This window comes from Carettochelys insculpta, chromosome 6, assembly GCF_033958435.1.
Source record: "Carettochelys insculpta isolate YL-2023 chromosome 6, ASM3395843v1, whole genome shotgun sequence".
Classification (NCBI taxonomy): Eukaryota; Metazoa; Chordata; order Testudines; family Carettochelyidae; genus Carettochelys; species Carettochelys insculpta.
In genome coordinates, this window is record NC_134142.1 from 63,474,146 (window position 1) to 63,489,540 (window position 15,395).

General features: G+C 42.8%; 2 protein-coding genes across 5 annotated transcripts in view; both read right to left on the reverse strand.

Moving 5' to 3' along the window:
- Window positions 1–454, reverse strand: part of LOC142015384 (cytosolic phospholipase A2 zeta-like) — a 40,709-nt gene extending 40,255 nt beyond the window's left edge. Inside the window, exon 1 of the mRNA XM_074998865.1 lies at window positions 307–454. Within this exon, the coding sequence (XP_074854966.1) occupies window positions 307–417 (111 nt within the window). The 5' untranslated portion in view covers window positions 418–454. The remainder of the gene's footprint in view (window positions 1–306) is intronic.
- Window positions 455–11,751: 11,297 nt separating this feature from the next.
- Window positions 11,752–15,395, reverse strand: part of VPS39 (VPS39 subunit of HOPS complex) — a 41,432-nt gene continuing 37,788 nt past the window's right edge. For all 4 annotated transcript variants that reach the window (XM_074997057.1, XM_074997058.1, XM_074997060.1 and 1 more), the window contains 2 exons: window positions 15,299–15,390; window positions 11,752–13,942 (listed from right to left, as the gene is read on the reverse strand). In XM_074997057.1, the coding sequence (XP_074853158.1) occupies window positions 13,867–13,942; window positions 15,299–15,390 (168 nt within the window). In that variant the 3' untranslated portion in view covers window positions 11,752–13,866. The remainder of the gene's footprint in view (window positions 13,943–15,298; window positions 15,391–15,395) is intronic.

Below are 15,395 nucleotides of genomic sequence, written 5' to 3' on the forward strand. Positions count from 1 at the left end.
TTTCCTTTGCTCCCACTGAAGTCAAGGGGAGTTTCCCAGCCAGTGGCTGCAATGGGAGCAGAGTTAACACAGGGCATTTTTTCAAATTCTTCCATACATTACCGAACAGTCCTCTAACCCCACCTAAGAAACTAGTGTCCTAGAGTCTAGAAACGAGCAGCTAAGTTCAGTTCCTACCACCACCTTTGCTATCCAAACTCCAGGTTCTCTCACACATGACATGACCAAGGCTGTGTCATAACTTTTAGTTGCTTCGTCATCTTGTGGATGATGACAGCCCAGAAGAGGATCCAAGGTTTACATTACCCGCTGGTGATAGAGCCCGGTATCCTCTCTCTCCTTCTTCTGGAAGAGCACAGCAGTCAACAGTGGGAGCATTGGGGATGACACCCGGCTAAGCAGCACAGCACGGAACATGGGAGACCTTCCCAACCCCTGAAGTACACAAACAGGAGCAAAAACAACAGTCACTGGAATTTGACCAGCCGCCTCCGCTGACACCTCTGACAGTTACTACAATAGCTGGAGTGAGTTATACTCAGAGCAGTGGGGGAGGGGGTGGGCGTGGCTTAAAGTTGCTAAACCATCAAGTTTTCAGCTTCCCGGGCAGGTTTTTGAAACTCTAGAAGTAAAACGCCATGGCAGTGCCAGCAAATGAAATAAATCAAGAGGAAAGAGGGGTCTGACAAGAAGCACGCTGAAGTGATTAGGGCTCAGAGCACAGCAGCTGCAGTTAGGAGTTTTTTTCCAGACTCTGCCACAAACTTGTTCTGTGACTTTGGACAAGTCATAACTCCTCAGGGCTTCTCTTTCCTGCTGTGTGCAGATCCCTATGTCACTGTTCATTAGTTTCTGAAAAGTGCTTTGAGATCCTCTGATGGAAGGCAACAAAAAGACAGACAAGGTAACAATCCAAGTTAAGAAGGCAAGAATTAAGGGTGTAAGGAAGCTATTTATGTCTATTTTACAGGAATGATGAGGGAGGCGGCAGAGGAAGTTATTGATTAAAAATAATTGTTAATTGCTGAGACCCTGAAGTTTGGAATATAGAAATAAAATGTATTTCAAATAAAAAGCAAGAAGGGTTTGGACAATTAGGGATTGAGACCTTTGATCAAATACTGTTGACATTACTCACATGAGTAAGACTCATTGACATCATCAGATTACTCTGGTGAGCAAGGCGAGCACAATGTGGTCTCTTTCCAGCACAGGGCTGTCCAACATCCATTGCCATTAATGTCAATAAGCATTGGATTGAATGCTGTAAAAGTTTTTTAAAAAAGTTTCAGATTTTATCCAGAGCTTGTTAATGGATTTGCTGGACTACTGGCAATTCATTTTGAAAAGGTAGAACACAACTGGGAAAGCCTCACACAACTGAGAAAAACAACTGTAATGCCAAGCTTCCAGCCACTGGGTTACTTGTCCTGAATTTGACTTAAGTGTAAACTCATAGCACAAATTGAGCACCACACATCTGAAACTGTTTAAAAGATCATGGAAACCTGAGCAACTGAAAGGAATACATCCAACCAAATTGTAATTTATTTTGATCAAGTTACATAATGAGTACGTGAAGGATTTGCAGTAGCTGTAACACACAAGGAGCATTGTAACTGGAGGGATTGTGTTTCAAGGAGCATTAGCATGCCTGAAATGTGGTTTGGGTGGGTGGGACCAAGTAAGAGATTTGACTAAGGTGATGTACTTGAATGAGGGGACAGAGACACTGGTGTGAAAATGCTTTGCTAGACAGACACCCAAAATAGATGTCTAAGGGCCCTGCCCAGTGACAGATTTAGGGTTAGTGGGGCCCTGTGTGCAGCTTCATTTTCTCCCTCACCACAGGACCAGCTCTGAAAAACAACAACATCTTCTCTCACCCCTGCCCCTCCAGCCCCATATTCATTCTTTTTCTTCATCCTCCTGCTGTAAGTAATAGAAGTGAATGAGGTACCTTGATGGGGGCAGCAGGGGAGGTGGGATGCAGGAGAAGGTGGGGGTCAGACTCTGGAAAGAAGTTTGAGTGTGGGGTGCAGGCTCTGGGCTGGGGCAGGGGTGGCACTTACCTTGGGTGTGTGGTGGTGTGGCTCCCAAAGGAACTATCACACCCCTGGCAGCAGCTCCTAGGCGGGTCATGGCTACGGGTACTTCTGTACAATGCAGCCTGCAGGCACCATCTCCACAGCTCCCATTGGCTGTAGTTCTTACCAATGGGAGCTGCTGAATTGGCGCCCAAGGCGAGGGCAACACGCAGCGAAATCCCCTCCCCACATTGGGCCGCTGCGCATGGGGAGGGAGAGAGGAGAGTGGGCAGGGAGTTGCCTTAACCTTGTTGTGCTGCTGCTGGAACATCTCTGTGCACCCCTAAGGTGCTTCCAGGAGCAGTGTGTGGCCACCGCTCATGGCCTGCACACAACCTGCCTAAGCACAGCTGCACCACCACATGTTGGGAGCCACATGCCACTGCACAGGAGCAAATCCACACCTCACTCTGCCCAATATTACTATGTCACAGCCAGATCCAGTCCGAGAGAGGCGATTCCCATGAAAAGTCCAGTCCTGCGCAACCACTGCAGAGACTGTTCATGATCCGACCTAATAACGAACCCAGATACATAAACAAGAAAGACATTAGAATGTCAGAAGAATATTTATGTCATAAGACTGAAATGCCTCACCAAGTCCTGCAGCAGGAACAGAATCATTTTTTGCCAAGGATTTCTTGACCAAGGCGCAATGACGGTTCAGACTCAAAAAAAAAAAAAAAAAAAAAAAAAAAAAAAAAAAAAAAATTAGAACATTAATAAAAGGATTTCATGGTCCATTCAAAAGCATCTGGTAGCCCTGATTTGCCCCATGGTGCACCTGTAGGCCATCCTCGTCCTATATAATCCTATAGCTGATACCTGCTTTCAATGATAGATCAGCTCCTGAAAGAGAGCAAAAGAATACTGGCTAACCAGAAAACTAAAATCAATCTAATTACATCCCACTATAGACACACACTAAATCAGCTGAAATTAGGTTTCAGCTGAATTAGCTTGATGTGGTAAATTGATGCATCATGCATCTGACGAAGGGGGTCTTTGCCCATGAAAGCTTATGCTCCAAAATATCTGTTAGTCTATAAGTTGCCACAGGATGTCTTCTCGTTTTTGTGGTAAATTGAGAGTTTCTCAGGCACCAAGCCAACAAAAGGACAAGGAAGAAGCACTCTTTCACAACTGATAATTACAAATTCCACTTACAACTGGTATTTGGTTGTGAAGGCCCCTGCTTTTGTTAAATAACCAAGTTTGCTTTCCCCTGACATTGTGACTTTCTGTGATGGGTAGCAGGTTTAAAACTAACAAGAGGAAAATTTTCCTTCACACAGTGTACTGTAGACCTGTGGAACTCCTTGCTAGAGGAGATTGTGAAGCCCCAGACTTCAACAGGGTTCAAAAAAGAACTAGATAAACTCATGGATATTAGGTCCATCAGTGGATATTACCCAGCATGAGTAGGAACACCATCCCTAGCCTCTTATGTCAGAAGTTGGAAATGGATGACAGGAGAGGGATTGCTTTGGTGATTACCTGTTGTTCACTCCCTCTGGGGCATCTGCTATTGGCTTCTGTCTGATGACCAGACGCTGGACTTGATGGACCTTTGGTTTGACCCAGTATGCCTGCTCTTATGACCCCTTTACCCTGTCCCCTCCATAAATTTAAGCGCTCTTACATTTCCGTAGGCCCTTTCACTCCAAAATATCGCAACAAGAGCTAGAAAATGTAACTTGTTCAGAGGGATCGTTGAGGGACTGTGACACCTAGGGAACACCCAGAGCAGTCACAGCCCCTCCCCATCACCTTGGAGCACCTTGGTGCTGTGCATGTGTGGCTGAGGGCCCTGATGCCAGTAAGCCTCCCCACAAAGCTAACACCAGCAGCTCTTCCCGCCCCAAGTCTCCCCAAATTTATCCTTGCTGAATTCTTAACTATCAGACACTGTCAATTTCCCCCTCTGGTTCCTCACCCAAAAGGAGCAATACTAGTCCCTCAGTTATCAGTTTACTTTGGCCTCCATACTCCAGACAGTTTGCATATCAGACTTGCATGGTATAAAAATAAAAGTGTATTTAATAGAACACACAGACTCAAAGATGAAATATTACAGGAAAAACAAATAGAAAAGTTACACAGAAAACAAATATACATACAGCTGCAGCCCCACGCAACAGAAAGCAAACAGAAATAGAAAAAAACACCAACCTCCAGGGTTACATTTTCGCTTTACAATCTCTTTTGTAATACCACTTATGAGCTGCCTTGCAATAATTTCTCAGTGAATGCCTTAACCATAGGAGGGATGCAGTGTTCACCAACAGCCTCCTGATGTTGACCTTCACACCTAACTTCCCATCCCCAGTCATTGGAGATATTTGCTAACGCAGGTCGAACCTCTCTAGTCTGGCACACTTGAGACCTGATGGGTGCTGAATGAGAGATTTTTGCCAGACCACAGGAGGTCAGCATTGTCTAGCAATATCACCAACACTTTCACTGTATACTAGACTCTTACAAGACATGTAGGGGTGAATTAGAACTAAATGGCACAGAACACTGACAGCCAGGACTGCTGGCTGTAAACAAACTTTATGGGACCATAAAAAAAACTTGGCCACACATGATAAATCATCTGGCTAACTAAAATCATGCCAGATCACGGAAGCTGCCAGATGAGAGCATGCAGGACTGCAGGAGGTTCAACCTGTAGCAGTTGCAGATAGTCAATATGCCATCATACCATCTATGCCATAAACTTATCAAGCTCAAATCTTGAAACAAGCTAGGGTTTTTGCACTCACTGTTCCCTTTGGATGCCAGACCATAAAGCTGAACATGTTACAAAGTTTCATAAGAGGCCTTTTGCAATAAAATACCACCAGAGGCAATCAGCTGGGTTAACTGCTCATTTGCGGGGATTAAACTTTCTTCTCTTCCCATTGGGTGTTTAGTTTGGGACTATCGTATCCCCCTTGTAAATTTGGTGCTTGAATTTTGACTCTTGGCCATAAAATATAAACGTCAACTCTGGCCCCTCCTTTTCGGCTAGGATACTGGACACTGCGTTCTCTCAGTGCTCAATGTGTTTAACCACGATATCCTACTCCTGTTAAGCTATGCTTCAGCACAGCAAATTGGAGTTGGTTCCTTTTGGTCAATGGAGCCATATGGATGGCAAATGACCTGTCAACGCCCTGAACTAGCTATTCAATAGGGAGCAGCGAAGTCCTTTTACAGCCTACTCAATAGCATAACACACTTTTTCTGGGATGATAATCCTCTTCAGTGAGAGACAGTCTCAACAGAAGAAACCCAAACGACTATTTCCTGTTATCCGGCTCTGTTTGCATCAGTGAAGCTGAGACTGGCGTTGGCGGCACTGGCTCAGCAATCCAACTTTTTCTCAAATTCTGAACTGGCTGAAATGGGTTTCTTTGGTAAGATGTGTTTAATTGTACCAAAACCCCTTTAGCCAGGCACCAGACCAAAGCACTTGTTCCGATTTAGTTTTCTGGCACAAATGTGGGATAGCAATAATGTTACTGAAACCCCCCACAAAAATTTTAATGGCGAGACCTAAAAAGACTGAGTTTTTTAGTTGTATGAATAGGTTAATGCGTAACAGATCTGCTTTCAAGGCGTCTGGGGGGATTTGGCTGCCCAGGTAAGGCCCCCCACACTACACTGACACATTGACTGTGCTTCAGTGCAAACAGAAAACACCGCAGTCAGTCTCAGGGCACTTGAGGACTAAAAATAGCAATAGAGACATCCTTGCTTAGGCTGGAGCTTAGGCTCCAACACTTCATGAGAAGTGTTGGTCTCCAAGCCTGGTCTCCAGCCCAAGTGGCAATACCTAAACTGCTAGTCTGAGTCCTGTTGCATGAGCTCTGAGAGGTGGAGGTCAGGTCTACACTAGGAAGTAGAAAATTGATCATAGGATATGCCGAACCAATTGCAAGAATTGCATAGCTGGAGTCAACTTACCTGAAAACCGATTTTTGCCAACATCTCCAGAGCAGGACGTCAATGGAAGAGTCTCCTGTCAATCTCCCTTACTCCTTGTGACCGCCAGAAGCACCGGGGTCAGTGGCAGCACTATGCTATGCCATCATACCATCTACGCCATAAACTTATCAAGCTCAAATCAGTCAGTGGCAGCACTATGCTAGTTAAAATTTAGCACAGGCCCACAAGGTGCACCAAATTGAATGCCAGAAGATCAACCATCAGCACATCAATCTTCCCTTAAGTGTAGGTATACTCTGGAGTTAATTGACCTGGCCTCTGTGACACCAGGGCCTTTGTTGCTTGCAGTGTGGTTGTATGCCTCAAGGCTGCCTCCCTGAGAGTTCACAAAACCTTCATCACAGATGCTGTGCATTCTTCTCATGTGTTACTAAATACAGAAACACCTTTGTAGCCGAGAGCACCCATCTTATATCTGATTAACTAACCTCTGGAACGTAGCCCCTGTATTAATCAATCCAAAGAACAACATTGTGACGCAGAGGCTCATTGGTGGATCATTACCTGATGACAACAGCTCGTCAGGCCTGGACATATGACAACACATTGTTAGTTGCAGTGCATATTCTCAACAGGTGATCATTGGAAAACTAACAACTCCTTGATCATTAACATTATTGCATGGTGTATGTCCAGGTAACATTTGCAAAATTACAAACATACTGAAAGTATGTGCTTAAAATGTGGGGAAGGCAGGACATAGGACACCCTATGACAGGCAAAAGAATGTGGTTACCCCTGCTTGAATGTAAGTCAGACCTTGGAAATGCATTTACATAAGAGGTAACCATACAGCATGCTAACAAGGAGAAGCTCCAGCATAAAGTGTTCACCAGACTGCATGGCATCCCTTCCCAGCAGGAGAAAAGGAACCATCTGGGAATATGTTTCAACAAATTCCTGGTCTAAAGAGAGTGGGTCTGAACTTAAAATAAGCAAATGAATCAACTAATTGTATATAGTATTACTGTATTATACATGTGTGTTGCATAAGATCTTCTGAAAGCCTACGACACACCAGTAATTAACATAGTTGTGAAACACAGGTCTTAGCACGATGTGAGGAATTATGGATAATCACTGATGATGTGCTTTAAAACCTGTGTTCAATGTAAAGAGAAACAGGGTCTCTTCCAGGAGAGGCATGAACTTTGCTTGCTCTCCATCTCTGATGTAGACTGAGCAGCATGGAATCAAACCAAGAAAGCCCTACTGACATATGAATCTGTAGGGGAAGGAAAGTCTACAGGAAGGAAAGAACAGCTTTCCTAGCTTTTAAAAGAGATGAACATTGGGGTGATATAAGGTTAGCAAAACAATATGAACTGTCTATCATTTAAGGGGTTCATGGGATCAGGGCTCCTGAAATCACAGAACATGTGGTCTTTCAATGAAGGGGACAGAAGCTTCTGCGAACAAGGTTAGGTAAGGAACCTGCTGTACTTTGCTCAAGTTAAGTTTTAGTCGTTGAAGTTTGTATCTTTCTTTGTTATCAGTACCACTTCAAATGGTAGCTTCTTGTTTAATCAACTCATTTCACTTTTACTGCAGAACAATTTGATGATGTGATGAAAACAAGAGCGTCAAACACTAGTTAAATTAATGAGTTGCAGTCTAATGATTCTTTAAAAGCAGAAACAACTTCTGGGAGTGCTCCAGGACAAGGCTGAACACTACAGACTGCTGTGGAGGGACACACTGGGGACACCAGCCATGTGACTCCTCCCTGTACCACACCTAACCTGAGGGCAAGCTGTCCCTAAGAGGGTGTGGGGCCCAGGACAATCCCCCCCCATCCACCCAGGCTCCACTTCTTACCTCTGCTGCAGGCATCAGGTCCCCTGAGCCACCCTGTGCCTGCAAGGCCCCCAAAGCATGGGACCCAGGGTAGCTGTCCTGAACTGTCAGCAGCTGTTGGCCCCTTGTCCTTCCCCCAGGTATTTGTGGGGGCACACAATCCTTTGTGCTGCCTACTCCTCCACTTTGCCCCTGAGGCTGGCTGTTGGTGTCCATGGAGTAAGGCAGTGGCATAGCATTTACACCATCCACAGAGGCAGCTGGTGAGAACCTCTTACTGCTCTGGGTTGAAACCCAAAGCACCACAAGTACCTTAAGCATCATAAAAAGCCTAAAACTGCTAATGAATGCAGACTGCTTTTGTGACTCGGTGTCCAAAGGAAGATGCTAGTATCCCATGGTTAAATTCACAGTGGTTAGAAATGCTTAGAGCTAAATATTTAACATACCATAAAAACAAGGCATAGTATAGGCATCGCCATTGGATCTGTAACAGCATTACCTTTTCTATAATCCACAAAAAAAAACAAACAAACAAACAAACTACCATAAGACTATGGCTACCGGGGAAACCCATGTGCTGTCTTTCCTCATCCATTCTCTCATTATCCCTGTTCTGAAATGGTTGTTGATTACTAGGTGTACCTTCATGGTATCAATGCGATGTTCTCTCAGGAGTCTGTTTGACTACATATAGCAGAAAATAGCTTTATAAACACAGCCATGTCTTTCCAGTGGGGTTAGCTCTTCATTTAAATTAATGCTCTCTAAAAGGGTGTCCCCTTATTCTCAGCTAACAAGTCTAGGAAAGGAGACACCTTGTGGTCCTCCCCTCCACAGCATATCATGTTTATTACAGCCCTATTGTAAGCTTTCAGTCTCTTATGTGTACTATTCGGGGTAAGTCTCAACCACAGGGTGTCTGCACTTCGTAAGCGACTCCATTTACTCTATTACCTCCGAAGAGAGACTTCCATGAATTCTACATTTTATGGGCGGGGAGGAAGGGTTGTTTGTTTTAAACAGGTCATTCATAGCAGAAGCCCATTGCCTAGATGAAAGACTCTTTCTGTATGCTTTTAATACATCATGGCATTCTTCAAGGTTATGCTTTCCACGGCTCCACCCTGAATTTGGGATACAAATAAACACAGTCACTAATCCCTGTTTGGGTCACTATTACCTTCCCAGGAATCTCTGGCCATATCCAGAGGGTTTCTCAACTTCCTTCTACCTAAAAGTACCCTAAGCAAACAACAGGTAAAGCAGCAGCAGATCTCAGCCCCTTGCCTACCTGTATAGATATACATTAGAATGGACTCAGTGGGTTTCACTTGTTCCTAGACATATTTATCCCACACCTTTTCCACAACTGAGTGTGTACATGGGACATTAAATCTGACCACAATCTGATAATTCTTTTATACATCTCATCCTACTACTAGTACTGAATAGGGAAAGGAACAGTTGCCACTGTTTCTGCCTGCATATTGACTAAAGCCTCTAAATATCTGGTAGCAAGTTAACTATGGCCAATATCTATTTTCCCCCTTTTTTGATGTCTTAAGAAGTGGTATAATGGCCATTGCAACCCTATGGGATGCATCCCCAATTACAGGCAATAGTTGCAATGGGGCTTTGTAAAGATGTATAGTTTTGGTTTTTGTGCCAAAAGCAGCAGGGGGAAAAAAATTACCAGTGGTAGTGTAGGGGTGCCTAGCTTACTGCCCATGGACTGTACATAGCTCAGCAGTCACGGTGGTGGTACAAGAAAACCATGGTTCCTATGAAATCCAAGCCTCTACTACGCCACATGGGCTCTCTTAGAAACACTCCGATTCCCAGGAAGGGGTAATACACAAGGGGAAGATTCTCAGCTCTGTTCCGCAGAAGAGGACGACAAGATAGCTCTCTTAAGGACAGCCCTGTCTCAACTACACACTGTTTATGTACTGTGGCAATTGGTACGGAGATACTCCTCTTGCCTGGCATAATAGTGACTACAATGCTGATGGTTTGGAAATCAGCTCTTGCTGTACACTTAGAGGTGACTAATATCAGGCCCGTTAATACATCCTTCACCCCGGATAAGGTTTCAGTGTCAAGATTATATGAAGGCAGAAGGTACCACAGAGCAGTCAGTAGCAGCACAGAGTACTAGGATTATAATACATACAGCGCAGAGAAATCAGTACCGAGAGCAAGGAGATCAGCTAATTTACAGGTTACCAGAAGCAGTTTGGGAATTTCTCAGCATTACAGCCCTTAGATGTATGAACCTGAGATGAGTTACGCAAGAGACAATCCCATCTGTCTCTTGCTTGCATCTGGGCTCATCTTTGGCTTGGTGGTCATTTCAGCCTGTCAGACAGAAACCAGTGGAATGGAGTATAAACAGGGGCTCAGAGTACACAGACTGGGAGCTTGGTGTGGAATCGCAGCTCACTGACAAGATAGATGGACTTGACAGAGGAGAAATGCAATCAGCTCTCAAAGTCTGTGGTTTACATATCTAGGAAGAAAAAAGTAAGTTTCAGCCTCAGCTTCCTTGCTCTGTGGTATGCCTGGAGAACACACAACAGGCAGAACATATCTCCAGGACATGCTTCAAGATCAAGGAAGCTTGTGGAATGTCCATTGTTAATGGGCAAAGGATATAAAAGGAATTGGTCTTAATTCCTAGCAACTTAGTTTCTGCCATGATTCTAGAATGCCTTAAGAGGGGTCAGAGTTAGATACTTTTTTAGTTGTGTACAATATATGAAATATATCAAGTTGGCCAAGTCTAAAAAATTATCTTCATTAGAATGTTGCTAACTACATCATCATATCAGGACTAAATTGACAGCATGGAAAGCTGACATTTTATAGGTTTCATGGTAGTACCAGAAGCAGTAAGAGGGAAATGAGACGCATTTGGTCCTATTCGTCCATTGGGTGATGGTGCACAAGAGCATTTAGGGTGCTGGTGTGGTTACAACAGACACTGCTGGCCTAAGGAATCCTCTCTCATGTGCCTGGGGGACATGCACACTAGGAGTGGAATCTGTGAAGGCAGTCGTGTGAAGTAGTAAGATTACAAGGGACAATGTCAACTTTCAGCACCAATGTACTAGCCTCTATACAAAACACGGAGACAGTCTCTCAAAGCACATTTCTTTCACATTTGCTGACAGAGTTCAGATACATTTTTCTTACCCCATGGCTTGACATATATTCACTTGTAAAAACGTTATACAACAGAAATACTGTCTGTTTCTATGGATGCTTGGTTTTTACATGAACCAATGGTAAGGCAGAGAAGAGAAGAATGGTCTTGGGTCTAAGTCACTGGATTGAACAAGTCAGAAGACTTGGATTCTAGCTATTTCTGGCTCCACCACAGACTTCTTGTTGAACCTCGGGAAGTCAGTTTAAAAACTTCTATTCAAAAATTGTTTTACAGAACTCAGCAAAAGCCAACAATAAAAAAAAAGACTTGCTCAGATAAAAATCTCTCCAGTAATTAAGTTCTAAATGTCTGACATTAGTAAATGTCTCTTGAAGTCCCCAAGTAACTTTCAAAGCATCCTTAAAAAAACAGGATATAAAGTATGAGCATTAAAAACTTTCAGGTGTGTAGTAGAGCCCTGTACCTAAAATGATGCTCAAGTTCAAGCAAGAGGGGGCTTGGCACAGGTTTTTAAAATCAAAATCATTCCATCTGCATTATTTTCTGTAACACGAAAGGACTTTTGAAGAGGGATAGCAGGTAAATAGGTGTAATACTGCAGCAGTGTGTCACTGACATATAGGAGACAAGGAAAAAATCATCAGTAAAACAAGAGAACCACCAAATTACTTAGTATAATTCAGACAAATGAAAAACAGAGTGGTTCATAGTATTTATTACAACATATTGCTTTAAACAAAATCCCATATAGTTGGTAAATTCAAACCATGGTGTGAGAGAGACAGCAGAAACCACATCTCTGCAAAGGTATGCAACAAAAGCTAAACAGAGGCACATTAGCATCACTGTGAAAGAAGAGTACACTACAGACCTCATCTGACACAGCATGCAGATTTACTGGCAGCAGGTAGTCTGAATTACCTTGCCTCCTTACCAGTATCAGAAAGATCCTGACTTCTGCATGCATAAACTGTAGATACCTTTCTTTCACTGTCAATGATCTGTAAACACACCTCCCAAAATCTCTTCCTCTTGTAGCTGAACTAGTATATCAACACTATACGGAAGATGTGCAAAATGATACAAGCATGTTTTAGATTCTCTTGTTTAAAGAGAAGATTAAAAACTATCTCCATCTTCGTGCAGGAAGTCCTCTTACCTCAACAACAAGGCACCACCAGTAGTATTACCCAAGAAATCTAAGGCTAGTCGTAGCTATGACTTTGAGCCAAAACACAAATGGAAGAAAAGTAGTTTATATAACCATGGGTATAGATTTTGACACAGGTAATGAAAGTGAGATGAATCACTTATAGCCTACAGACAAGATGTCGCATAACACACTCGAATAAAAGACAAATACGTAAAGTCAGAAGAATTCAATTACATTGTGGGCAGAGTGGTTTTTGGTTTTGAAATTTCTTCTCTCAGCTCCTTGTCTGGGGAGTATGACAGATTTTAAAGGGAAACTGTATGATAATTGGGTGCCATAGTCCATGTCATTAATGTTTAACAACAAAACTATGGCTAGACTGGGATATTACTACCAACATTCAATTACACTGAACCATGTGCTACTGCTGCTCAGATTCTTTGTGTAGTAAGTGAACATGCAAATACTCTTATCAACTTTGCTTCAGATTAAAGTTCATGGAAAAATAAGAAAATATCAGACTAAAGAAATATACTGCGTACCCAGTTGTGTATTTAGAATCCTCAGGACAAAGCAAAACATTAAAAAAAACCCGATGCCAGCCAGGGCAGAAGGGAATTGTTTTAAAGCCCTCAGAGACAGTAAAACGCAGTCGGTATTTCACTTTGATGCTGGAGGCTGAACTAGAGACTGAAGAGGTACTTACATACCTAGGGCTCTCATATGTGCTTTAGAAGCTCAAGCAAGAGAGACTTCAGTCCCCATCAAAAGGGTTACTTTTAGGGAGTGCTCTTTTTTGGTGCCAGTGCCAGTAAGAGCTTCCTGTCTTCAGAACGTCATTGCTACTTAAAAACTTCCACTCATTCTGGGAGTGACTGTACACAGTGCAAACTGCATGTGAGCTAATTCATATTTACATACCTCCTACAACAAACTAAAGTCAAAAAGAAAAAATTAATGATTACCAGTGAAGCCTATCGTGTGTAACTCGTCCCCGCGGAACTCCTGTCCATCAGAAGTTGAGTCCATGAGCACTCTAGGCCTCAAAGATAAAAATTCCTTTGTTCAACTTCCAGTAATACGCAATACCAAGAAAAAGGTGAAGTCTGATACAGCTGTTCACGTATCAAGCACAAGACCCTCTCCTCCTCTTGTTCCCTCCCACCACCACCACAAATTGATGGATTAAAGTAGATTTCAATACAATGTTAATACAGCTCCAGTGACATTCAAGGATTCTCTCTTTTGAGGCACATTAGAGTGTACCACAAACAAGGTCAGGTCAAGAAGTGTTTATACCTTAATATTTTACTTTAAAACATGCCCTCATTGGTAAACGTCAGATAAGTATTTGAAAACTCGCCTGGCAAGGTTTGGAGCAGAATACAAGCTTACTGCCAGACGGGGTCCATTCTTCCTCCTCTTGGCACATTAAGAGTTTAGCAATTTAACAGTTAAAAATGTCCATTTTCTAATAAGTCAGTAGTGCCAGGTTGTACTAAGAGTCAGTCCAGAGATGTGCTGGTACAAACTATTTGTAATATGTTCCCAGCAATGTGCCTCAAAACTCCAAAGCACCAAATTTTCGTAAACAAGTCTTCACTTCTGAAATTCATGCGTGTTGTGTGACCATACGTTAGATGGGCTTCACTAGTCACATTTCAGGTGTCTACCGTACTGACTTCTTTGGAGCAGAAATAGTGCACAACTACTGCATTGGGGTACCGGGCAAAGGCACTGTGAAGAAACAGAATGGCATATAGGGTTATATGTCAGTATAATCAGTATGTAGTCTCCCCTGTTCACTACACAATCTTTATTTTTCTTATAGTCAGAAAAGTGAATACATAAGACAGCTAACTTTCTTAAAAAATTCCTACATTTTATTTATAGCATCAGATGTCCCAGGCTAAGAACTCAGCTGAATTCTGCAGCAGCATAACTCAGAAAAAAAATCTGTTGAGCAGAGTAAGTTTGATTTGGAAGGAACTGCTATACTAACATGGAGCCAAAAAAGCCATTTTAACATGTTTTTTTTTTGTTTTTTTTTTTTTGAAGTCTGGTATGATGCAATTTAACCAAAATGAAACAAAGTGCAGATTATCCCTACCTTGAGCTTGTACTTCAAGATCATACTTAACAGGAAAAACTCAACCAGTGCATATCAACAATTCAGTGCTCTGAGAGAGCTAATTGTGCTTGTTAGAGCAACAAGCAGACAAAGAGCATACATTTCCCCAACAGATTCAAATAGCTGTCACATCTGAGAGGGATTTAGTCCTACCACCAGTAACAGCAGCTAACCGTGGTTAGGTGATTTAAGATTTAGTTTGAAACTGAAGTACTGAATATGGTAAGGGAAGGAAATGTCAGCCTCTGCTCCACATCAGACTAGGATTTGTTCCTGAAAACTCCAAGGATGGAAACGATAGCAGATGAAAGATTACTGCAAGTTTTGTATGCAGTAAAACCATTGCTGCTGCTCAGCTGTATTAATGTCATTGGCATGTTATGTGCAGGTTGATTTTGGAAGCAAGGAGCAGCCATCACCATACTGAAGGTTTCAGATTTACAAAGCTGCACAAATTTTCAAAGCTGAGGAACCACCTATAAATTGTATAACAGAGCCATGTGCAACCCCAGTGAGGACCACTGCACATGGACCCAAATGTACCATGTTCACAAAGAGCTTTCAGATTCCAAGATGGAAAACAGCTTTTCATTTCAAAATAGCAGTTACCGTCCACTCTGCACAGAGGTCTGATCTCTGCAGCTTCAGGTGATGTCAGCACAACAACTACTTGCTCCATCACACTTGGAAGAAAAGTCTCAAAGTTTCATACTGCTTTAATTGCGTCTGCACTGGAGGCAGGCAAATCCAAGAGGAGTTATTTTTGCAGTTCATCTGTCATAGCCATCGAGAGGAGAGGCATTTTTTCCAGCCCCTCTGCTAAAGTTACAGTTCCCAATTCATTGTATATTTCTGAACCTTTTTCCTCATTTGTTTGCTCCTGATTTTACACATCCTGAAATCTCTGCAAGAAGAGACCCGAACAGGTGGCTTCTCTACTAGGAAGGTTCCACATTACTCACCTGTTTCCTATCTTCTTTTTACACACAGTGCACACTTTTTCCTCTGTGATGATACACTTCACCTGCTGATGCAAAATTCTCTCCTCCTGAACCTATG